Source organism: Macrobrachium nipponense, chromosome 39, assembly GCF_015104395.2.
Source record: "Macrobrachium nipponense isolate FS-2020 chromosome 39, ASM1510439v2, whole genome shotgun sequence".
Taxonomy (NCBI): domain Eukaryota; kingdom Metazoa; phylum Arthropoda; class Malacostraca; order Decapoda; family Palaemonidae; genus Macrobrachium; species Macrobrachium nipponense.
The window spans coordinates 12,044,654-12,070,692 of record NC_061099.1 but is presented as its reverse complement, the minus strand read 5'-3'; the positions used below and the strand labels follow the sequence as shown (position 1 = coordinate 12,070,692).

Here is a 26,039-nt window from a genome sequence, read left to right as displayed (position 1 = left end):
AAAAAGTAAACACCCAAGCTTTTTGTAATTATATAATTATCGAGTTTTCTTTATTGAAATCAGCTGGTTTCATAAATGAAAATTAATTTATAGCACCTATCTAAAAACTATGTAGTAATACACAATTGTCCTGTTCGGTGTTTTTCACAACCATAATTTTGTATTAGCCTTTGTTATAGGACTCAAGCAATACAGGTTGATTGAAGCTGTATGTCTTCTTCTTCTTCTTCTTCTTTTTTTTTTTTTTTGTCAACTTTCCATTCTCGTAAAATTCCTTTCATTGAAAAAAGAAACTCCCAAGATTACCGTGTATAAATTGTTTACTTATGAGTATTAATATAATATTTTACTAGAACTTAGGGACTTTCAGGCTTTACTGTGGCCCATTCTCAAGGAATATGGATAACGCCTTACTAGAGAGAAAAATTAAAGTCTATATAAATGTAGATAACTACTTACTGGAGGCATCATTAAAGTGTCCAGAAATATGGATAGCTACTTACTGGAGGCATCATTGAAGCCTCCATAAATGTAGATCACTACTTACTGGAGGAAGCATTGAAGTCTCCAGGAATATAGATCACTACTTACTGAAGGCAGCATTGAAGTCTCCAAGGATATGGATAACTACTTACTGGAGGCAGCGTTGAATACTTCTTACTGGAGGAAGCATTGAAGTCTCCAGGGATGTAGATAACTACTTACTGGAGGAAGCATTGAAGTCTCCAGGGATGTAGATAACTACTTACTGGAGGCAGCATTGAAGTCTTCAGGAAGATAGGTAATTATTTACTGGAGAAAGCATTGAAATCTCCAGGAACACAGATAACTGCTTACTAGAGACAGCATTGAAGTCTTCAGGAATGCAGATAACTACTTACTGGAGGCAGTATTGAAGTCTCCAGGGATATGGATAACTACTTACTGGAGAACTACTTACTGGAGACAGCAGTGAAGTCCCCAGTAATATGGATAACTACTTACTGGAGACAGCATTAAAGTCTCCAGGGATATGGATAACTACTTACTGGAGACAGCATTGAAGTCTCCAGGGATATGGATAACTACTTACTGGAGGGTGCATTGAAGTCTCCAGGGATATGGATAACTACTTACTGGAGAGAAGGATTGAAGTCTCCAGGAATATGGATAACTACTTACTTGAGGCTGCATTTCAGTCTCCAGGGATGTAGATAACTACTTACTGGAGAGAAGCATTGGAGTCTCCAGGTCACAGATAACTACTTACTGGAACAAGCAATTGGAAGACTACTGGAGACAGCTCATTTGAAGTCTCCATGGATGTAGTTAACTACTTACTGGAGGCAGCATTGGAGTTTCCAGGTCACAGATAACCACTTACTGGAGACAGCATTGAAGTCTCCATGGATGTAGATAACTACTTACTGGAGGCAGCATTGGAGTCTCCAGGTCACAGATAACTACTTACTGGAGACAGCATTGAAGTCTCCATGTATGTAGATAACTACTTACTGGAGGCAGCATTGGAGTCTCCAGGTCACAGATAACTGCTTACTGGAGGCAGCATTGGAGTCTCCAGGTCACAGATAACTGCTTACTGGAGACAGCATTGGAGTCTCCAGGTCACAGATAACTACTTACTGGAGGCAGCATTGGAGTCTCCATGGATATGGATAACTACTTAGTGGAGGCAGCATTGGAGTCTCCAGGTCACAGATAACTACTTACTGGAGACAGCATTGAAGTCTCCATGGATTGGAGACAGCATTGAAGTCTCCATGGATTGGAGACAGCATTGAAGTCTCCATGGATGTGGATAACTATTTAGTAGAGGCAGCATTGAAGTCTCCAATGATGTAGATAACTACTTACTGGAGACAACATTGAAGTCTCCAATGATTTAGATCGCTACTTACTGGAGGCAGCATTAGTCTTCAGGTCACAGATAACTACTTACTGGAGGCAGCATTGGAGTCTCCAGGTCACAGATAACTTACTTACTGGAGGCAGCATTGGAGTTTCCAAGTCACAGATAACTACTTACTGGAGACAGCATTGAAGTCTCGAGGGATGTGGATAACTATTTAGTGGAGGCAGCATTGGAGTCTCCAGGTCACAGATAACTACTTAATGGTGGCAGCATGGGAGTCTCCAGGTCACAGATAAACTTTACTTGGACTGAACAGCATTGAACGTCTCCATGGATGTCTAGATAACTACTTCGTCGGAGTGCCAGCATTGAAGTCTCCATTGGATGGATTTAAGGGGGGATAACTACTTAGGCGGAGGCAGCATAAAGAGTCCCGCCAGGTCACAGATAACTACTTACTGGAGGACAGCATTGAAGGTCTCCAGGATGTAGATAACTACTTAGTTGGAGGCAGCATAGGAGTCTCCAGGTCACCAGTAATCTACTTACTGGAGGCAGCATTGAAGTCTCCATGGATGTATATAACTACTTAGTGGAGGCAGCATAGGAGTCTCCAGGTCACAGATAACTACTTACTGGAGACAGCATTGAAGTCTCCAGGGATGTAGATAACTACTTAGTGGAGGCAGCATAGGAGTCTCCAGGTCACAGATAACTACTTACTGGAGACAGCATTGAAGTCTCCATGGATGTAGATAACTACTTAGTGGAGGCAGCATTGAAGTCTCCAGGTCACAGATAACTACTTACTGGAGGCAGCATTAAAGTCTCCATGGATGTAGATAACTACTTAGTGGAGGCAGCATTGAAGTCTCTAGGTCACAGATAACTACTTAATGGAGGCAGTATTGGAGTCTCCAGGTCACAGATAACTACTTACTGGAGGCAGCGTTGAAGTCTCCATGGATGTGGATAACTATTTAGTGGAGGCAGCATTGAAGTCTCCATGGATGTAGATAGCTACTTACTGGAGGCAGCATTGGAGTCTCCAGGTCACAGATAACTACTTAATGGAGGCAGTATTGGAGTCTCCATGGATGTAGATAATACTTAGTGGGAGGCAGCATTGAAGTCTAGGTCACATATAACTACTTAATGGAGGCAGTATTGGAGTCTCCAGGTCACAGATAACTACTTACTGGAGGCAGCATTGAAGTCTCCATGGATGTGGATAACTATTTAGTGGAGGCAGCATTGAAGTCTCTATGGCAAAATGTAAAGCAAAAATGGGAATGTTGTTACGGCACTTCAAAACAAGAAAAGCTGAACACATGATTATGCTTTATAAAACATATGTTCGTAGTCCACTTGAATATTGCAATATGATATGGTACCCACACTATCAAAAGGATATTGCACAAATAGAGAGTGTACAAAGGTCCTTTACAGCTAGAATAGAAGAAGTTAAGGACCTAGACTACTGGGAAAGACTACAATCCTTAAAATTATATAGTCTGGAAAGGAGAAGAGAACGCTACATGATAATTCAGGCATGGAAACAGATAGAAGGAATAGCAGAAAATATCATGGAACTAAAAATATCAGAAAGAGCAAGCAGAGGTAGATTAATAGTGCCCAAACTATACCAGGAAAAATAAGGAAAGCACACAGGACATTAATCCACTACGCACCAGCATCGATAATGCAGCGTCTATTCAATGCGTTGCCAGCTCATCTGAGGAATATATCAGGAGTGAGCGTAGATGTGTTTAAGAATAAGCTCGACAAATATCTAAACTGCATCCCAGACCATCCAAGATTGGAAGATGCAAAATATACCGGAAGATGTACTAGCAACTCTCTGGTAGACATTAGAGATGCCTCACACTGAGGGACCTGGGGCAACCCGACAAGATGTAAGGTCTGTAAGGTAAGGAAAGCTACTTACTGGAGGCAGGCATTGGAGTCTCCAGGTCAGATTAACTACTTAAATGGGAGGACGCTTTGAAGTCCTCCATGGATGTAATACTACTTGTTGGGGCAGCATTGAAGTCTCCCAGGTCCAGATACTACTTACTGGAGGCGCATTGGAGTTTTCCAGGTCACAGATAACTACTTATGGAGACAGCATTGAAGTCTCCAGGATTGTAGGAAACTACTTATGGAGGCAGCATTTGGAAGCTCCAGGTCACAGATAAATACTTACTTGGAGACAGCATTGAAGTCCCAGGATGTGGAAATAACTTATTATTGGAGGCAGCATGCGGAGTCTCCAGGTCACATAGATACTACTTACTGGAGACAGCATTGAAGTCTCCATGTATGTAGATAACTACTTACTGGAGACAGCATTTGGAGTCTCCAGGTCACAGATAACTACTTAACTGGAGGCAGCATTTAAGTCTCCAGGTCACAGATAACTACTTAATGGGGGCAGCATTGGAGTCTCCAGGGATATGGATAACTATTTAGTGGAGGCAGCATTGGAGTTTCCAGGTCACAGATAACTACTTACTGGAGGCAGCATTGGAGTCTCCAGGTCACAGATACCTACTTACTGGAGACAGTTATTGAAGTCTCCAGGTCACAGATACCTACTAACTGGAGGCAGCATTGGAGTCTCCAGGTCACAGATAACTACTTACTGGAGGCTGCATTGGAGTCTCCAGGTCACAGATAACTACTTACTGGAGCAGCATTTAAAGTTTCCAGGTCACAGATAACTACTTAGTGGAGGCAGCATTTAAGTTTCCAGGTCACAGATAACTACTTAGTGGAGGCAGCATTTAAGTTTCCCAGGTCACAGATAACTACTTTACTGGAGGCAGCATTTAAGTTTCAGGTCACAGATACTACTTTACTGGAGGCAGCAGTCAAGTCTCCAGGTCACAGATACTACTACTGGAGGCAGCATTTAAGTCTCCAGGTCACAGATAACTACGTACTGAAGACAGCATTGGAGTTCTCCATGGATGGATAACTACTTAGTGGAGGCAGCAATTGGAGTCTCCATGGATGTGGATAACTACGTTAGTGAAGGCTAGCATTGGAGTCTCCAGGTCACAGATAACTACTTGCTGGAGACAGCACTAAAGTCTCCATGGATGTGGATAACTATTTAGTGGAGGCAGCATTGAAGTCTCCATGGATGTAGATAACTACTTAGTGGAGGCAGCATTGAAGTCTCCATGGATTGTAGAAACTAACTTCTTAGTGGAGGCAGCATTGGAGTCTCCAGGTCACAGATAACCACTTGCTGGAGACAGCATTGAAGTCTCCAGGGATGTGGATAATTAATAATAGAAAAAATGTGAAAAGGGGGACTTTTCGGGTTGGCTGGAACGAATTGTCCTGATTCCTTTTATTTCTTATGTTTTGTTTTGTTTGTTTATGGGGATATTTTTTTCATATTTCTCTACTTATTAGAGGCAGCATTGGACCTGGAGACTTCAATGCTGCCTCCAATAAGTAGTTATCAATATTCCTGCATATCTGCCTGTTTCTATTGATGCATTGTTTTGTAGACTGGCCCACCTTAAAGTTTACCCAGCTTGATTACCTGCATATTGATACGTTTACCTGTTTAATAAGGTTTAGTTGTTGTCCATATTTTTGGAGACTTCAATACTGCTTGCTCTTCAGTAAGTAGTTATCTATATACCTGCAGACTTCAATGCAGAGGGATGAAGACAGAGAGACTATGTCAGTGTCAGTCATGGTATTCCAATGTGAGACATAGGCCTAGGCTAAGGTCAGAAGAATCCAGCCTTGCAGACTCTACACTAACTTTAGTACATCTCTCACATCTCATACGTAGGTTTGGTTGGCGTTGACCTGCTTAAGATGTTCATGATTGACAGGAAAAGCACCACAAGAAGGAACTAAAAGTTTGTGCATCCTGTTGCTCTAAGTACTTTCAAAAATACTTTCATAATTAGCCTATATCCTGAGCTGTCAGAAAGTTTTATTTGCATCTTATAAAAATATTTAATAGGTAGTAACAGATTTCTTTGCTTCGAAAGGAAAATTAAACTTGGTGAAATGCCAGTCGAATCAAATTTACTCAGAAAATCAAATAACAGGTTAATCATTTGCAGAAGCCTTTTGGCTACCACATCAAGGGCAACACTAAATTCTGTAGACCTAAGTACTGCTGCTTTCTAATCATGAGGAGAATGGTTAAACGACTTGTTTAATTTGATCCTAACAATAAGAATAACAAAAATTGACACTGATGCTCTGATCAGGGAAGGGTCAGGCTAATATAAAGCTGTAATTACTGGAATCAGGAACAATGCTTGTTTAACATGAAAAAGAATGAATAACAATTATAGTGGATGTAGCCAACTGAACTACGTGTTCCCTTCAAGATTACTTTGGTGCTCATTTTCACACACAAACTAATCAAATTCAGTTTCCATTAAAATTTTATTTTAAAAAAATAAATAATGGACAAGGACGCAAAAATAGCAAAAATGTATCTTGGATTCATTGAATTGACAAATCCACGGGATCATAAATGTTGACAAATTTGAGACTAAAGCGACAAGAAATCCAGTCACGAATCCCATGAGACGAAAGGCCGAGATGAAAACTCATCGACTGCAAACTATTCCTTTTTATCCACTCTTGGGTTGGTATATAAGGACCATCAGGGTGGTTAAGGTGTATTGTTACTCGGATGACTCGAGTTTAACAACGACCAGAGAAATTTCCATCTAGGCTACTCTGGTGAGAAATGGCTCGAAAAAAAAACAAAAGTACGAGTTACACACTGGATACATCAGTTCCTTTACACATCTGGTGGTCTGTAATTTTTCCCCAAAGCCTTCCATATCGTAACCTGTCAATGGCTATCATAATTGCCTTTATGAAATTATATTTATATGTCTTGGTATTTGCGGTTTATAATTTCATTATTTTATATATAGATGGATTGTGCAAATCCAAAGCGTATTTCCATTCAAATAACGTTCTGAAATTGACACCTAATAATGATCTACCATGAACAAAAGTAGGATCACAGGAAACGCCTGCACAGCCACACCTATTGCTTTTTTATTGCTGTTACTAAACTATTTTTCTATTTAACATCGACTGAGTTCACTGGTAATGTGAACTGTTATTCGTGTATCATTAACATATTGTCTACAGTAGTGATTAGAAAATATGAACATTGGCATCCAATAGCTCGACCATTCACATACGTCGTTAAAAGACAAACAGGCTTCATTGATGTGTTACCTGACCATTATCATGAAACAGAAGGGGATGGGGTAAAGGAACACTGAGGTAACTGTACCATCCACCAATATGAATCCATGGTCAAGAGAATTATTTCTAAAAAGCTTAACTAGACGTAGAGCATCTGCAAACACGTTTAGTATTTGCTGTTGTCCATTGGATTAATAAAGGACCTTCCTCGAATCCTCGTGGTACCCGAAGGCGACTAGGCGAGGTTGAGTTGACGTCATGCTCTCGACATGCGTAGAAGCTTATTTTGGGTCAGCGCTGACAAGACCTCCCATACTCTTTGGACCTTGAGTTGAACAATATTAAAATAGTAAATGAAAGAACAAAGCTTTTCACAATGAAACTTAGCACAAATGATTAACAAAATCATTCGTCATTGCGGTGATACTACACAGCTAACTTTGAGGTAGAGGGAGGTAGCGTTTATATTGTTTAGAAATAATGAATGAATGACTAGTTATCTTGCATCGTGGTATTGTTGAGGAGAGAAGAAGAGACAGTAAAATCTTTACTATACTGTATGTACATAAAAGCTCTGTAATAAACAAAATGGTGCCGTTTTCAGCTTCTGCATGCCTTTAGATAGTTTGTTTAAGCGGCTTCCTTGCGAAAAGTTATTTAATTTCTCTTTCCTTTTCTTGCATTCTTGACTTATTACTTATTTTTTTGTAAAATCCTCATGTTTGCTTTTAAAAGTCTGCCGTTTGCCAACAGGAAGTTGATGTATTGTGGCATAATTAATCTATTTCGTGCACTTATGAACAAAGTGTAAACACGCTGATTACTCTCTCTCTCTGACACAATTGGACACACACACACACCATCGATTCCATTAATTATCTTTGTACCTAATGTGAATAAAATTGATTTTATCAACCTTTGCATACTGCAATCAATTTGGTTTGCTCAAAAGGTTTTCCCTCTCTCCTCCCTCCATACCCCCGCTGGCCGGCGCTATTTTTACAAAGTTCGTAAATTGTACACAGAAAAAATACAATTTATAAAATTTTACTAAATATAACTTATTGAACACATTAATAATAGAAAAAATGTGAAAAGGGGGACTTTTCGGGTTGGCTGGAACGAATTGTCCTGATTCCTTTTATTTCTTATGTTTTGTTTTGTTTGTTTATGGGGATATTTTTTTCATATTTCTAACAAATCGTATTAAAAACAGCCTTCTGGAACGGATTAAGTTCTTAGTAGGAGGTACTACTGTACTTTTAAATCTTTAAGAAAATTACTGGTTTGTGGCTATAAATTTGCACTCATGCATCACTCCTTTATAAAAATTGATTTAATAAGGCTTCTAAAATTGGCTGACCACTGGCCCCATGCATCACAATGCTACTTTGACTCAAGTTGAGAAGTAACTCGAGCACAATTGTAATATATTTCTCCTGAAAAAAAAAAAGATGCTAGAAGTGAATTTTACTGGTTTTTACAAAAAGTTATTGTAGCTTAATGTTTACAAAATATACTATACAGCACACCCCAAATATAACCTACATGCATCATACTGTCCAGTAGCTGGAGTTGGGCGAGTGAATTCCCCAAACTGCATAATACTGATAAATTTTGTTTAATACTCTGTATCAGAAAGTCAAATGCCAGGTTTATTCACACTAAATAGAAAGTTCTTCTCTACTTCAACTGTGTTCCCTTCATTAGCTTTTCTTAAAGGCAACAGTTTGTTCTGTAAAGTTTTTTTTTTTTTTTTTTTTAAATAGAGACTAAATTAATACAGTGCTTAATACAGTTACATTCTTGCAGAAGTAAAAAAAAATATTTTAAAATATCAATTGGTCCAAAGGCCAGGTCTACATAAATTTGTATTGCCTTTTGTGTTTGTTACTAATGATACTGTTCTTCATTATTCATAGTAAATTTAATTACTTCTTGCATTTTTTTCTGATCTATTCCTTCTATGTATTACAAAATATTTTAATATAACTATAGCATGATCTTACCATCAAGTGGAATTCATTTATTTTTCAAGTTACAGCACATAATTTTTGGGGTTTAGCAATTAATGAACATTTACTTGCTACATTAAATTAATTTCTTTTACATTTTGAAGGTGTTGGTGGGCAAGTGGATTTCTTAAGAGGAGCTGCAGTTTGTAGGGATGGCTTAGGTAAGCCTATCTTAGCCATGCCATCTGTAACATCTCGTGGAGAATCCAAAATTGTTCCCTTCCTAAAGCAAGGTACGTAATATGATTGTTACATCCTATGTTAATTTTCCTTTTATCACAGTATATGTAGTGGCATTGATATTTCAAATTTTTCCTTTAGTAGTAGTTTTTTCTGTGCTTGCTTCTACTGCCACTGTGTCATCAAGTTACCAATGAACCCCTTCCCAACAGATCGTGTGGTATCTCTTGACTATGGTGTGGATTCTTGGGTAGACTTGCATTTATGTACAGCATTTTGATGTTTGCTTATAGGTACTGATGTACATATGATCGGGGGTGAAGTCATTTACTTCAGCAAGTTGGGTTGGATGTAGTTCTTACACTGCTCAAAAAAAAATTGAAGGAGAGATCTATTTAGTCTTTGATATGTAGAGTAAATGACAGCAAGCTAGGAAATATTGGTATTACTTTTAAGATCCTTTTTTTCTTTGACTCATGTGTTTTCAGCCCCTTCCTCAGCTTTGTTGTGAACTAGGAAGCCGTTCAGGTTCATGTACCCCTCATTTACATCTAACTTTAGGCTGCAGTCCATAGAGCCTCAACCCAGCCCTCTCCAGGTATTCACTGCCAGCAGTGCCCTGTTAAAAAAATTTATGGGACCCGATCAATGAACTTGCCATTCAGTGCCAAACCATACACCAGGAACTTCATAACTGCAGACATTACAATTGCACTTCTTGGAGCAGATTTCCTGAAGACCAGTGACACACTAGTGCACATAGCCAGACACCAGCTGAGACCAAAGATCCATTACCTACTTCAGGAATTCCTGAAATATTTCAAGACCTCCTCCAGCATGAAAATACCAGCCCCACAAACCGTATGTCAAACACCACATTGTCAGCAAGGGCCCCCCAGTCCACACATGCTTCAGGTGTTTGGCCCCAGACAAACTGGCCTACACCAAACAGTTATTCCATGACATGGGAGGAGGCAGGAATTTACCAGAAAGACTCCAGCTTGTGGGCATCCCCCTTCACATGGTACCTAAAGCAGAAGGTACATGGCAGTCCTGCGGTGACTACAGATGGCTCGATGTCGAGACAGAGCCACCTAGTTGGAAGGAGCTAGAGTATTTACAAAAATTGGCCTCCTGAAGTGGGGTATTGCCAAGTCCCAATAGCAAAAGATATAGAGAGAACAGCCATCATCACCCCTTTTGGAACATACACTTTCAACAGTTGTTTCAGCCTCTGGAACACAGGAGCAGCTTTCCAGCCACTTGTGGACAAAATCCTCAGAGAATTTCCCTGCTGTCATCTACACCGACAACATTCTAGTTTTCATTCCGACATCATTCTAGTTTTCATTCCGAACTGCAAGTACATCAGACATAAGGCAAGTCCAACAGAAACTAAGAGAAAGCATACTAGTAGTAGTCTGACAAGATGAATGTGAATGGGCTGAAAGCACAATGTATAATTTCTCGGCCATCAAATAAACTCCCAAAGAATAAAACTGCTGCCAGGCAGAGCTAGCCAGCCACACAGCCTGGTTCTGGTGCTAGTATGGATGCTGACAGTGAGGCAATGGGAGAATCCCTCGAGTCACTAAGTGAGCCAGTGTTGTGGCACCATCTCTGCCTGAGGTAGACCGATTACCACCTAATGATTGTGGATCTTTGCTCTCCCCAGAGCAGGGAGAGCGCATGGAATAAGCCATCTAAGGAATTTTACACAAATTTTCAGTTCTCCTTCTTCCACCTATATGGGGAACATGGTTGAGGAGGAGTCCAATGATGACGAAGATGAGGAGGGAGAGCGCCACTGAGCCGCCTTCCCTTTCTCCCTGCTGGTCACAGCCTTTTGCATCACAGGATGGGCCAAAGCTGGAACTCTAGAAAACAAGTCTTACCATAACATTAATTTCCTTTGGCTAGTTAACAAGCCACAACAGATGGGCTGCCTGTAATGTTGAAGGAAGGCCATGTCTACTGCAGGTGCTCCAGAGACATACTTGAATGATCACACTGTCAAAGGGCAACAAAGTTGTTGATGGATCACCTCTCAGGAGCTGCTAAATCATCAGGCTCAAGTTTGTGGCCTATTGTTACTCTTCTTGAACAAGTGGCCCATGCAGAGGGAAGAAGAACAGAAGAAGGTGCTGGGGGTTGGAAGGAACTAGAAAGGTTTGGAGGCATTCCTTGATGAGTATCTCACCCCAGGACTAGCTGACAAGCACCTTCTATCCTCCTTCCTTTTCTTCCAAACCTAAGCCACTGTGGCAAATCAATCGGTACTTTCCTTGCAAGGAGAACCCTAGAACAGGACTCTCCCTTGCAGGAACAAGGTGAGGATCCATAGTTGAATAATGAGTGAGACTGGTTTGGATAGCTAGGAAATAATGGATCTGCTGCACATAATAATACATACTTGATGCTACTTGCTCTTCTTTTCAGGAATTTGTATGGAAGCATTCTGTTGATAAAATTAGACTAACACACGTAAAAGGTTTGTTGTGAAACATAGGCTCGCTTAGGGAATACAGTGTAAGCCTAACTCTCTGCAAGAGCTAATTAGTGATATGCACAGAATATCCATAATTACCCTGCACAATCAACACAATTTATCAGTAGTTATCACATCAAAATCATGATGAATGCAGAAGAGAATGCTTGGGAGATTACTATCACAAGGGATATCTTTTGATAAATGAACAAATATATACACTGCTCGAAACAATTGGTGAAGTGCTTATCTTAATCTTATAGCAGAGTAAATGACAGCAGGGTAGGAAATATTGTTACTGCTTCTAAGATCCTTGTTTTCTTTATGACTTTAGTGTTTTCAGCTCCTTCCTCATCTTTGTTGTGAACATACAAGCTGCTTAGGTTCAAGTACCCCCTCATTTACATCTAACTTTAGGCTGCAGTCCATACAGTGTACTCTCGGACTGACTGCCACATTGAGTTTCTTCATCATCTTCCTCTTGACATTATGCTCTTCCTTGCTTGCAGATTGTGCTTGGTGGTACTTAGAGGAACCGGAGGTAGCAAGGGCTGTCCAGATGTTGGAGGATGGTCTTTTACAAAGGAATGTAGCCAACAGACTGGGTATGTCCAGAAGTATTTTTGCTAGGCAATGGTTGAGGTATCAAGAGATGGGAAGGTACGGTAGGCTTCTTGGACAGGGTTGCAGACTATGCACAATCCCTCAGGATCAATATCTACGTGTGGTAGCTCTACAAAACAGTCTGTCAACTACTAGAAGTGTCCAAATAGCATTCCATCAGGGTACTCTAAGGCATATTAGTGATCAGACATTGAAGAACAGGTTACATGAAGATGGCTTGAGGAGCAGATGCCGGGCAAGATGCCCAGAACTCTCCCCCCAACAATGAGCAGCCCATCTGGCATTAGCACATGATCACTGAAATTGACAGGTGCATTACTGGCAGTCTATTTTCTTTATTGATGAGATCAAATATCACATTTCTACTTGTTAAATGCAGCCTATTGTTCACTTGGGTGTCTCGAAACAACACTAACACACCAGTCACAAGTAGGAATGTGATATTTGCTCTCCTCAGTCAAGAAGACAGACCGCAAGTGATGCAACTGCCAATTCCGGTTATCATGTGCAAATGCCAGACGGGGTGCTTGGTGTGGGGGGAGTGTGTTCTGGGCATCTTGCAGGGCATCTGCTCCTCAAGCCATCTTCATGCAACCTGTTCCTCAATGTCTGATCACTAATATGCCTTTGAGTACCCTGATGGAATGCCATTTGGATGCTTCTAGTAGTTGACAGACTGTTTTGTAGAGCTACCACACGCAGATATTGATCCTGATTGTACATAGTCTATAACCCTGTCCAGGAAGCCTACCATACCTTCCTGTCTCTTGATACTTCAACCAATGCTTGGCAACAACACTACTGGACACCCAGTATGTTGGGTACATTCCTTTGTAAAAAGACCATCTTCCAACATCTGGACAGCCCTTGCTACCACTGGTTCCTCCAAGTACCGTTGAGCACATTCCGTAAGTTGGCAGAGCATAACATCAGTAGGAAGATGAAGAAACTCAATGTGGCAGTCAGTCCGAGAGTACATTGTATGGACTGCAGCCTAAAGTTAGATGTAAATGAGGGAGTACTTGAACCTGAACGGCTTCTTAGTTCACAACAAAGATGAGGAAAGAGCTGTAAACACTAGAGTCATAAAGAAAACAAGGATCTTAGAAGCAGTAACAATATTTCAAAAGATATCCCTTGTGATAGTAGTCTCCCAAGCGCTCTTCTGCATTTATCATGAGTTTGATGTGATAACTACTGATAAATTGTGTTGACTGTGCAGGGTAATTACAGATATTCTGTGCATATATCACTAATTAGCTTTTGCAGACAGTTAGGCTTACACTGTATTCCCTAAGTGAGCCTGTTTCACAACAAACCTTTTACATGTGTTAGTCTCATTTTATCAACAGAATGCTTCCATACAAATTCCTGAAAAAGAAGAGCAAGTCGCATCAAGTATGTATTATTATGTGCAGCAGATCCATTATTTCCTGCTATCCAAACCAGTCTCACTCATTATTCAACTATGGATCCTCACCTTGTTCCTGCAAGGGAGAGTCCTGTTCTAGGGTTCTCCTTGCAAGGAAAGTACCGATTGATTTGCCACAGTGGCTTAGATTTGGAAGAAAAGGAAGGAGGATAGAAGGTGCTTGTCAGCTATAGTCGATTCATTTAAGGTAGATTCTTGCGCCTACGAGACGTTTGTTTGGCGGCCTCTGATTGGCTGGTAACGAGAGGTAGGCCGCTCGCTCACTCATTATTTTCTACTGTGGCTTAGAAAACTAACAATATTATGTTTATATTTCTTCAATCAACTCACGCTTTGCTCAAGATAGGTAAATTTTGGTCATACCATAGGATTCGGTATTAATTGTAAAACTAAGTCATCTTTTCCTGAAATCAATAAGATAAAACACAAAGGAATTACGAGTAAAAGTGAAAAGAGAAGCATTTAATTCTTTATACCTATTTTTATTTATCATCGGATTTTGCATCATTAACGCGATTAAGAAAATAATAATCTCAGTGAAGTAATAAACAACAAATAATTAAGAAAGATTGACTTCCTATCAGCCTGAGTCAAGTACGGCTGCAACATAGTAAGACACATTCTTCCTTTTCTCTTCACATATTAGACACATCCAAAATCTGAAAGCACCAGCGTATTCAGGGTGATTTCATTGTATGAAAATACAAGTTTTAATTCATCTTGATCGTATGACTTATTAAAAATCCGATGATAAATAAAAACAGGTGTAAATATTGAAATTTTTTCTCTTCACTTTTACTCGTTGTAATTCCTTTGTGTTTTATCTAATTGGTTTCAGGAAAAAATTATTTAATTGTACAATTAATACCGAATCCTTTGGGATGACCAAAACTTTATTATCTTTTGGAAAACGTGAGATAAATGAAGAAATATAAACATACTGCATGTTTTCTAAGTCAGACGAAAATATGACACAATGAGCGAGCGGCCTACCTTCCGGTACCAGCCAATCAGAGCCCGCCAAACAAACGTCTCGTAGGCGCAAGAATCTACCTTAAATGAATCGACTATAGTCCTGGGGCGAGTTACTCATTGAGGAATGCCTCCAAACTTTTCCCACCTCCATCTTCTGTTCCTCTTCCCTCTGCATGGGCCACTTGTTCTAGACACTAGGCCACAAACTTGAGCCTGATGATGTAGAAGCTTCTGAGAGGTGATCCATCAACAGCTTTGTTGCCCTTTGACAATGTGAACATTCAGGTATGTCTCTGGAGTACCTGCAGTAGATATGGCCTACCTTAAACATTCCAGGCAGCCCATCTGTTGTGGCTTATTAACCCACCAACCAAAGGAAATTAATGTTGTGGTAAGATTTGTTTACTAGAGTTCCTGTCTTGGCCCATCCTATGATGCAAAAGGCTATGTGACCAGCAGGGAGAAAGGGAAGAAGGCTCAGTGGTGCTCTCCCTCCTCATCTTCGTCATCATTGGACTCCTCTTCATCCTCAACCATGTTCCTCATATAGGTGGAAGAAGGGGAACTAAAAATTTGAGTGAAAATCCTTAAGAAGGCTTTCAATGCGCTCTCCCTGCTCTGGGGAGAGCAAAGATCCACAATCATTAGGTGGTAATCAGTCTTCCTCAGGCCAGGCAGAGATGGTGCCCCAATGCTGGCTCACTTAGTGACTCGAGGGATTCTCCCATTGCCTCACTGTCAGCATCCATACTAGCACCAGAACCAGGCTGTGTGGCTGGCTAGCTCTGCCTGGCAGCAGTTTTATTCCTTGGGGGTTTATTTGATGGCTAAGAAATTATATATTGTGCTTTCAACCCATTCACATTATCTTGTCAGACTACTAGTATATTTTCTCTAGTTTCTGTACGACTTACCTTTTGTCTTTGATGTACTTGTAGTAAGGAATGGAAATTAGAATGTCGTTGGTGTAGATGACACAGCAGGGAAACTCTGAGGATTTCTCCATGAGTAGCTGGAAAGCTGCTGCTGTGTTTGAGGCTGAAACAGTTGTAGTTGAAAGTATGTTTTCTGAAAGGGGTGATGATGGCTATTCTCTATATCTTTGGCTACCGGAACGTCATAGTACCCCTCTACAGGAGGCTAATTTTTGTAAATACTATGGCTCCTTCCAACTAGTTGGCTTTGTCTTGACATTGAACAATCTGTAGTCACCACAGGACTGCCATGTACTGTCTAATATAGGTACCATGTGTTGATTTCCTTTGGTAGAAATGTTAACTACTTGTTTAGTTGTTTGTGTACATGCTGTTATCTGAAAACAACTTAACTACTCTACTGTAAATATCAAATCTATTGTAACATTACTCATATGATATTTATCTTTTGTTTACTTAACTATAAAACTGTAAATAAGTTAGTCAGTGTATATAGAAATTCTAAAGGAATGGGAATAAAGCACAGCACGCAGTTTCTGGACTTTTATGTTTCTACCAAAGGAAATCAACACCATGTGAAGGGGGATGCCCACGAGCTGGAGGCTTTCTGGTAAATTTCTGCCTGCTCCCATGTCATGGAATAATTGTTTGGTGTAGGGCAGTTTGTCTGGAGCCAAACACCTGAAGCATGTGTGGACTGGGGGCCCTTGCTGACAATGTGGTGTTTGACATACGGTTGGTGGGGCTGGTATTTTCATGATGGAGGGTGTCTTGAAATATTTCAGGAATTCCTGAGGTAGTTAATGGATCTTTGGTCCCGGCTGGTGTCTGGGTATGTCCACTAGTGTGTCATTAGTCTTCAGGGAATCTGCTCAAGTAGTGCAATTGTAATGTCTGCTGTTATGAAGTTCCTGGTGTATGGTTTGGCACTGAATGTCAAGTTCACTGATCGGGTTCCATGAATTTTGACAAGGGCGCTGCTGGCAGTGGATACCTAGAGAAGGCTGGGGTTGAGGTGTTCTTACAGGTTGACTGGCACGAAACGACTTTCAACTGCCCACGTCGATGAGGAATTGGGTTTGATATCTCGTCAGTGATGTAAAGACACTGAGTGTTTGTCTGTACCTGAAGAAAGACTGAAAGGCAGACTTGTTGTCCGCCTTACAGACTGTTAATTTTTTGGGCTGCTGAAGCAAACCTCTTAAAAGTTTTTTGACTGCAGGCAGCAGTTATCACATTTTGGAACCTCTCCCAAATCTCCTGTGGAAGAAACATAAGCTCTTTGGAGGCTCTTCCTTTTTGGTTTTATGTTTGTTTCTTCTCCCTCCTGTAGTCTCGGGAGTGGTGAAGTCCTCTGGCTCACTGTGTTAGTCAGCCAGTCCTGCTTTGATGCTATGGTTCAGCGTTGGCTGCTGCTACAGGTGTTAGAGTGTGTTCTAATTGATGTCTTGGCCAGATGCATTGTATAACAATGTTCACAGAAGCTCGTCGAGGAAGGCACGGTGGATGTGTTGAGTACTTTATTATTATTATTAATAGGGGTTAGTTTTTCCAGACCTCTGAGTCTCAAGTAGACTCTTCTCGGGCTGCAGTGACTGTTTGGTGAGGCAGCTTTATTAGAAAAACTTCTCTCACCAGATCTAATGTCGTTTCTGGCTGATTGTCTCCAGTGGAAATTGTTATCAATCGCCATAGTTTGTGTGTGTGTGATGACTGCTGGTCTCCTATTGCTGCTCCTATGTTGTCTGCTTGAATACGTCGTCCGGAAAGAGAGGACGGCATCGGTTTTGCAGAATGAGGATGTATTTTCTTGGATTCGAAGATGGTCTTTGCCCTGAAGAACCAGGCTTCTGAGATCTGTGGTATGAATGGGGCTAGGCGGATGGATACTGCTGCAGTGTTGTCGCTGGCTAGGCTAACAGTGTTTGTCATCTTGATGGTCACCAGTGTATAGATGAAGTGGGTTAGAGGCAGCATCTCGATACTTGGTAATTCATTTTCTCACATTTCTGACAAGACAAAGTTCTGCAAACAAAAAATGTAAACATCAGAGCAAGAAAGACAATTTTATGCTCAGGTGTGTTTTCTCACACCTTGAAAACCGTAATCATCCTTTGTACAAAAGAGAAAGAAAATTTCTCAATTACATATTGTTCGATAGCTTACAGTTTTACATATACTACTTAGTATATCTTCTAAAAAAGGGATTTTGACGAGGAAAATCTATTTCTGGGTGATTGGCTCGTGTCGGCCTATGAAAGTATCCTTAATATCATTCTTTCTAGGTAAAATTAGCCTAAAATTACCAGAGAAAAACAAAATTAAGAAAATGTCAGTAAAACTGACTCGCTCACTCTTAAAAAGAAGTGTCGGTATGATATAGGGGCGAGTGTGGAACACTACCACGAGACAAACACCAATTAGAACTTCCCTATCAGAATCCCCCCAAGAGAGAGCTGATACCAACGGGCGATGCAGCCTCTACTACTACTACTAGAGGACGCCACGGACAGCAGCGCCCCTAGCGGTCATCCTTAATTAAAACATAAATACATCTTGTCCTGCAAGGGGGGGAAAACAAACCATAAAAAAGGGGTGGGTTTCATAGGGCGACACGAGCCAATCACCCAGAAATAGATTTTTCCTTCGTCAAAATCCCTTTTCTGGGCTCAGCTCGTGTCGGCCTATGAAAGAGTACCAGAGAAACAGACAAGATGGAAAAGGAAATAATGAAAAACAGTTTAAAATGATGGATATAATATAAGTAAATCAAATACAGCATACAAATTAAGCACTTAAACTAACTTATTACAATAATAAATAACAGAATGTTAGTAAACTTAAAGTACTTAAATGGTAGATAATTAAAAATTACAGATATGCATGTAAAATAAGGAAAATTTGGGATTTACTTAATTAGAATATATAATTACAAATATATACATACATGTGTCCTACCCTAGCATAAAAATAAGGATAGGTACACTCAAATCCATCATTAATACAATTAATTCAAATATATACAAACACATTGTGACTGAAGCTCATCACAAACTCAATTGGTGAATATACAAACATATTGTGTCCTACCCTAGCATAAAAATAAGGGTAGGAACACTGAAGTACATATCAGTACAAGGGTGGTTGTCCCTAGCAAAAAAAATAAGGGACAATCCACTATATGATACAACGGCTAAGGCTATGATGTTGAGTAGCCTGACGATAGGTTGAGGCATGTTGGTTGAAGTAGGTAGAAAGGAGACCTGGATCAATACTACAACTACTAAACAGTATCAGGGGAAACTATGTTTCCCGCTGCTACTGCTGAAAACTTTAAAGATTCCAAGGACTTTAAATAATGCCGTTTAAAGACTGTCGGGGATTTCCATCCAGTATACTTCTTAAGATCCTCAAAGTTCATATGTTGGAAATAATTAATTGAGGTGGCTACTCCCCTGATATCATGTGCTTTTGGGAATGACTCAGGGTTGGCTTGTTTAATGAAGTAAAGGATTTGCTGTCTAATGCCTTTAACTGATAAAGTACCACCCCCCCTTTTTCCTCTCATAAAGAGAGCACCTGAGGATCTAGAAGAAGTACGAGAAAGAAAGGCTCTAAGAGTTGATACTGGGCAGAGAGAAGGATCCTGTGGAAGTGGGATAACCTTCCAAGGGGCCCACCTTGCAAGAGGATCTTCATTTTTGGCTAAAAAGCTACGATCCGGGGCAAGTAGAACTTCTCCTGATGGGAGGAACTCCACATGACCCGCATCCCTGGATAGAGCCGACAGTTCTGAAATTCTAGCTCCTGAGCTAGGCTTAGTAAGAATAATGTCTTCCTCAGGAGCATAATGAACGTACAAGATGAGTTGTCAGTATCTGAAGCTAGTTTGAGGACATCATTTAAGAACCATGAAACTGTAGTAGGCCTCTGAGAAGGTCTAAGTCTAGCACAGGCTTTAGGGATAGATGTGAAATAAGATTCAGTCAAATCTATCTGAAAACCTACTTGAAAGATTTTCTTCAAAGCCGATTTGTGAGTGGTAATCGTGCTAGCTGCTAAACCTTTTCAAACAAGGATCTGAAAAGGATATAGCCAAATTAACTGTCATGGTTGTGGTGTTCGATTCTCTCAGGAAAGATGCTAATTTTTTAACAGCTGAGTCATATTGTCTAATGGTTTGACTCTCTCTTATCTGATTCTAGGAAGAGAATGTTCTGTGGATCAATGTCAGCATCTTTATTAGCCGCAAACTTCATGAAGTCCATAAAGTTAGGGTCTGGAGAGTTCTTGAGGAAGCGAACACAGTCCTCATTTGTACTGATTGTGACAGTTTGGGATTGGGGATCCGTTGAGGTCGGAGACCCAATTCCAAAAGAAGAGGATACCAGTTGCTCTTGGGCCAATCCGGTGCAATCAGAGCTACTATCCCTTTGAAGGACCTTAGTTTGTCCAGGACCTTCAAGAGCAGATTCACTGGAGGAAAAACATAAATTCTCCTCCACTGATTCCAATCCAACGACAGGGCGTCCGTGGCATAAGCCAGAGGGTCCAGGTTGGGGGCCACATAGCAAGGGAGCTTGTGGTTCGCTTGTGAGGCGAAGAGATCCACTTGGAGACCTGGGACTCTCCGGCTTACCCACTGGAATGACGACGTCCAGAGACCACTCTGATTCCAGAGGAACTGACCGGGACAGGGCATCTGCTATCACACATTTCTTACTCCTGCCAGGTGAGTGGCAGACAGATGCCATTTGTGTTTGTTTGCTAATGCAAAGATGGCTATCATGACATGGTTCACATGCTTGGATTTGGACCCTCCTCTGTTGATGCAGTGAACTACTACTGCACTGTCCAAAACTAGCCTTAGATGAGACTTCTTCGGGGGAAGCAGTCTCTTCAGAGTAAGAAATACTGCCATTGCTTCCAACACGTTTATGTGGAGCTGGCGAAATTGAACTGACCAAGTCCCCTGAACCTGTTTGAACTGAGAGTATCCCCCCCACCCGGACAGGGAAGCATCCGTGTGAATGGTTAACACTGGGAGGGGATATTGAAGGGGTACCTTCTTGGCTAAGTTCTTTACTTTTGACCAAGGCCGTAGTTGGTTGTGGAGGATCTGAGGAATTACTGACAACTTGTCTCGATATTTGGAGTTTGCTCTTGACCGCCAAATTCGATTTATATCTTTCAGCCTTGCTTTCAGAAGGATATCTGTTACCGAAGCAAACTGAAGAGACCCTAGATTCTCTCCTGGTTTCTTCTTGATGTCTGTTTGCATTTGAGGAATTGCCTGACAGATTTTGCTATTTCCTTCCGTTTGGCCACTGGAATTGATAGATTGTGGGAAGACAAATCCCATTGGATTCCTAGCCACTGAAAATGAGATTCCGGGGTAAGTCTGGATTTCGTTTTGTTTATCTGGAACCCCAGATGTTCCAGAAAGTGAACTACCTTTTTGGTAGCTTCGAGACATTCCTCGACTGTTGGTGCCCAGATCAACCAATCGTCGAGGTATGCCGCTACCATGATTCCCTGAGCTCTCAATTGTTGTACAACCACTTCTGCTATCTTTGTGAATACCCTGGGGGCTACATTCAGACCGAAGGGCATCACTTTGAATGAGGATGTCTGATTTCCTAGCCTGAATCCTAGGAATGGGCGGAAGTGCCTGGCTATAGGGATATGATAGTATGCGTCTGTAAGATCGATGGAGCATGTGACGGCTCCACGCGGAAGTAGGGTCCTTACTTGCGAGAGGGTAAGCATCTTGAACTTGTCGCAGCGAATGAAAGAGTTTAGCTTTGACAAGTCTAAGATTACCCTTCTTTTTGTTGAGCCTTTCTTTGGCACGCTGAATAAGCGCCCTTGAAATTTTAGATGTTTGACTCTCGCAATAGCTCCTTTCTGAAGGAGTTCTTCCGCGTAATCTATCAATTCCTTTGACGGTACCTGATGAAATGATTTGATTGGAGGAGGATCCTTGATCCAACTCCAGCCTAATCCTTTGGACACTATGCTCTGTGCCCAATTGCTGAACCCCCACCTGTGGCGGAAGAGGAACAGCCTCCCTCCTACCTGGGGAGCCTCATTGCTGATGGGCGGGTTGGCCACCACGCCCTCCTCTGAACTGCTTACTCCTTGTGCCCCTTCCTGCGCCACGATGACGAAAGTAACCTCTCGCCCTACCCCTCGGTTGAGAGTAGCCTTGAGCCTCATAAGCAGGGTTAAAGGCAGGCGAGATAGCGTAGGAAGTAGAAGGTTGCGATTGCTGGGGCACCAGGAGGGAAAGGCTGGGTCTGTTTAGATGTGGCAGGTTGTCCCTGTTGGGTAACTGGGACTGCCTGCACGAACTGCTGCTGATGCTGAAGTTTTTTATATGGCTGGAACCTCTTACCAGCCTTCTTTGGTTTCTTGCCAGCAGTGGGAACGGATTCCTGTTTCCTCTTAGAGGAAATACCCCACCTAGCTCTAAGGCTCTGGTTGAGTCTAGCAGCTTCGTGGTGGACTTCGTTCACTGCGGACTCTGGGAAGAGATCCGCTCCCCACATGCTCGCAGCCAAGAGTCTATTAGGCTCGTGCCTGATAGTGCACTCTTGAAGGACATGCTTCCGGCAGTTCCTCCTGGCTTGGAAGAAGTCAAAAGCGTCTGACAGAACCGTCTGAAACTGTGATTTCGCCAGAATCTTGAACAGCGGTTCGTTAGCGTATGAAAGTGCAGCCATTTCCGTAACGATAAGAGAGTTAAGGGACCTGCCAAACCTAGTTCGCGCATCGAACTCTGCCTGGATTAGGGAATCCGGCAGCCTAGGTAATTTCTCACCGAACTGGTCCATGGCGCAGTCCGGCTTGAGTTTACCCAGCGTGAATGTAGCTGGCAGGTTTTCCCATAACTCTCCGAAGGCGGGGAAGAGTGGAGAAGTAGACTCCGACTCCCTCAACTGTGGAATGGGCTCATCCTTGAGGACTGCCTGAAGAGCCTTCTCCACCAATTTCGTGGCGAACGGAAGAGAGACCTCCTCTTCCGTCGCGAAAATAGTGAAGGGACTCTTGTAGGCCTGGAGTCTAGTGTTAGTACACTCCCAGTCCTCAAGGCAGTGAACCCATTCTCGTTGGGCGTGATCTCTACTGTAGAGAACTGACTCCTTCGAGATCTTGTCCTCTCTCGTAAGAGCTGTTGGCGTCAGCCTAGCATACCCGATGAAAGGCTGCGACAGACCCGGAGGATAGAACTCGAAGTCCTCAATCCTTCGAGTACCAAACTCCGGGATCGAAATCATCCCGTCCTTAAAAGGAGCGTAGGCCGCTACTCTCCATGGATTCTCCATAGAGAAAGCTGGCAAGGAGTCGTAAGGCGGAAGTTGGAGAATCCCCGTGCTAGATGCAGGGGAGACTGGGGGAGGAGCCTGAGATAGCCCAGCTACTCGACCTCATTCTCTCTCATCCTATTAGAGAGGTCCTGGATAGTCTGTCCAGTTTGAGACAGACTGTTTCGATAATTGCGCGAACATCTGCTCAAAACGTGTTCCCCATGCCAAAATTTGGGAAACCTACCATCACCCCTACCTGTTCCATCATTCCTGGTGAGACAGAAGAGGGAACGCAGGAGCTGGTGCTTGCCACCCCTGCCGGCATAGCCGGAGAGGGGGCAGCGGAGGCGGGAGAAGGCAGCGACTCGGTGGTAGCGCGAGCCTTCTCCTTCGAAGCCTTGCTTCTGGAGCTCTTCGACTGGGAAGAGCTCGGCTTAGCCTTCACCGCATCGGCGTATGAAGTCGACGACTTCCTGGCCGAAGAAGACGAAGACGACTTCCTAGAAGTCGTCTTAGACAAGGTCTTCGGTTCTCTCTTTCCCTTCTCCTTAGGAGGTACAGAGAGAGCGGGAGGGCGGCTAGGGATCTCGGATCCCGGAAAGCCTTGGAAAGAGGCGGAAGAAGAAGGGACAGGAGAAGATCCAGGAGCGCCCAAGGAAAGACCTTGGGCGCCCGACAAACCTACCTCAACCAACAAATCCTCATTAACTACCGCCATCGGCTCGAGGTTCAGGTCCAGGGCAGCGACGTCCGGAACTGACTCCTGGGAGGCTACGACCCAAACGATTGCTGGAGTTCTTGCTGGATGGAGGCTATCACTGGGGCGGCGGACAAGGGGTCGACGTAGCCCGTCGACTTGCCCGCAGGGAAGATCTGGATGGCCAACTTCCTATCTAATATGTAGGGCTGGCCCTTGGCGGCGTTTTTCCCAAAGCCGCCCACCACGCTTTCAGGGTGGCGAGGGCGACTTCCCTCACACCGCTAGCCTGAAAGAAAGGCGGGATTAGCTACCAATTGCGGACAGGGTTAACAAACTTACGAACTAGAAGTTGTTAGTAAAATCATAAGTAACCTTATAATGGACATACCCCATCTCCCAGCTGAGCGACCAGGTCGTAGCATATAGCGCAGGCTTCGGGGTGCCAGACGATCGTCTCATTGTACGACGTGGCACACGGGGCGTGAGACCTGCACTCGTCATGTCCACAGGGGTCATATAGCGTCGCATTACAGGCCGGGACCTGGAGTTGGTAGCCTGTAAGTGAAAAAGTACATGAGTACAGAGTAAACACTTACAGCCTAACATATGCTCCGCTGGTGCCGGAGCGATAAAGTTAGATAAAACCAGAGCCCCGCTAAAATACGTGTGGTAACCAGGTTGGAAGATAGGCTATGGCTCCGCCAATGGCGGAGGCACAAGAATCAACCAACTAGGAGTGGTGGTAATGGAAACCACGACGGACAATGGCGGGGATGGTTGATAAAATGAAAATAATAACACACAATTCATTGTAAAATATCTTATAATAGGGTATATATCCTTAAAATAACAAAATTAAAACAACATTAAAACAACTTCTCTCCACCCGTCTACTAGAAGAGTGCGTAGGTAAGGGTAAGCTCCCTTCCGGTAGCGGGGGAGAGATATAAGGATATAGTAGGCAAGCAATCGACCATCCATAGCGCCCACCCTGCCCGCTAGCGGAGCCAATATCCTATAACCAAAGGGGCCCCGGCTGCGACGGAAGGCTCCTTTCGTATCGTAAGGGAGGTGGCTGAGCAATGGGAGGGGGGGAGGGAGGTCCCGGCGAAACACGGCGGGAGCGAGGAAAGGGGGGAGGGATGGCCTACTCCTCCCCGCCTCACCAACTACCCGTATGGAGACCCGGTACCTCATAGTGGTCGCCCTATACCCCCTGCTGGCGGAACCCCCCGGTCACCTCCGAGAGTGTGAGAGAAGGCGATGAGGTTGTTATGACAACCAAGGGGTCCCCCAGCTCCTCCCTACATCAGAGAGGGAGGGAAGGGGCAGGGTAAGGTGCTATAGGACACGTGACCGCAAGTGGCCTAGGCCGCGAGCAACACAACCGTGGTAGGGCCACGTGAACCAAGCTGTACCAACATGTGGAACAAGCACCTAGGCTAGCCTAACACCCTAAATAATAACATACATCGAAAAGGGGGAAGAGACACTTTTAGTAAAAGAGAAAGAAGCCCAGGAGGAGGCAGACTGTTCCGAGAAACAGAAGCCTACTCGGAGCCAGCGATAGCCGATGTAGAGCAAGAGCCGGGATGCTGGGCCGAGAATAATAATAATAGCCCTAAATACCAAGCTAAGAGAATGGTAGGAGGGCTGAACTAGCTAAAACTCGATGTAAACAATGAATGTGAAAAAGTAAGCCCATAAGCATAAGAAGTCCCAGTATGGAGGACCGGGAATTCTTACGAGGCGGCATGGCCGCCACGAGACAACCGAGGAACCGTATATGACCTATAAAAAGGAAAATACTGGTACCCGGAAGACAAAAATACAGTAAAATGTTACTTATGAGTTACTTAACTTAGCCGTGGCGATTGCAGAGCGTTCCATGATACAGATGCGGATAATTCGCAAGAAAAGCACGAGCACAAGAAAATGGCGACTTGTCGCTGGCGCTAAAAATTAAGGATGTCCGCTAGGGGCGCTGCTGTCCGTGGCGTCCTCTAGTAGTAGTAGTAGAGGCTGCATCGCCCGTTGGTATCAGCTCTCTCTTGGGGGATTCTGATAGGGAAGTTCTAATTGGTGTTTGTCTCGTGGTAGTGTTCCACACTCGCCCCTATATCATACCGACACTTCTTTTTAAGAGTGAGCGAGTCAGTTTTACTGACATTTTCTTAATTTTGTTTTTCTCTGGTAATTTTAGGCTAATTTTACCTAGAAAGAATGATATTAAGGATACTTTCATAGGCCGACACGAGCTGAGCCCAGAAATAAATGAAAAGATAAAGCTTTAACTGATCTTCAGATAATCAAT

At 42.7% G+C, this 26,039-nt stretch overlaps 1 protein-coding gene and 1 long non-coding RNA gene across 2 annotated transcripts in view; one reads left to right on the top strand and one right to left on the bottom strand.

The window, feature by feature from the left end:
* Positions 1 to 26,039, top strand: part of LOC135210124 (4-hydroxybutyrate coenzyme A transferase-like) — a 110,089-nt gene that overhangs the window by 77,960 nt on the left and 6,090 nt on the right. Inside the window, exon 8 of the mRNA XM_064242940.1 lies at positions 9,186 to 9,314. Within this exon, the coding sequence (XP_064099010.1) occupies positions 9,186 to 9,314 (129 nt within the window). The remainder of the gene's footprint in view (positions 1 to 9,185; positions 9,315 to 26,039) is intronic.
* The window catches only part of LOC135210126 (uncharacterized), a 104,596-nt gene continuing 94,165 nt past the window's right edge, over positions 15,609 to 26,039 (bottom strand). Inside the window, exon 4 of the long non-coding RNA XR_010313465.1 lies at positions 15,609 to 17,740. This is a non-coding gene — a long non-coding RNA (uncharacterized LOC135210126). The remainder of the gene's footprint in view (positions 17,741 to 26,039) is intronic.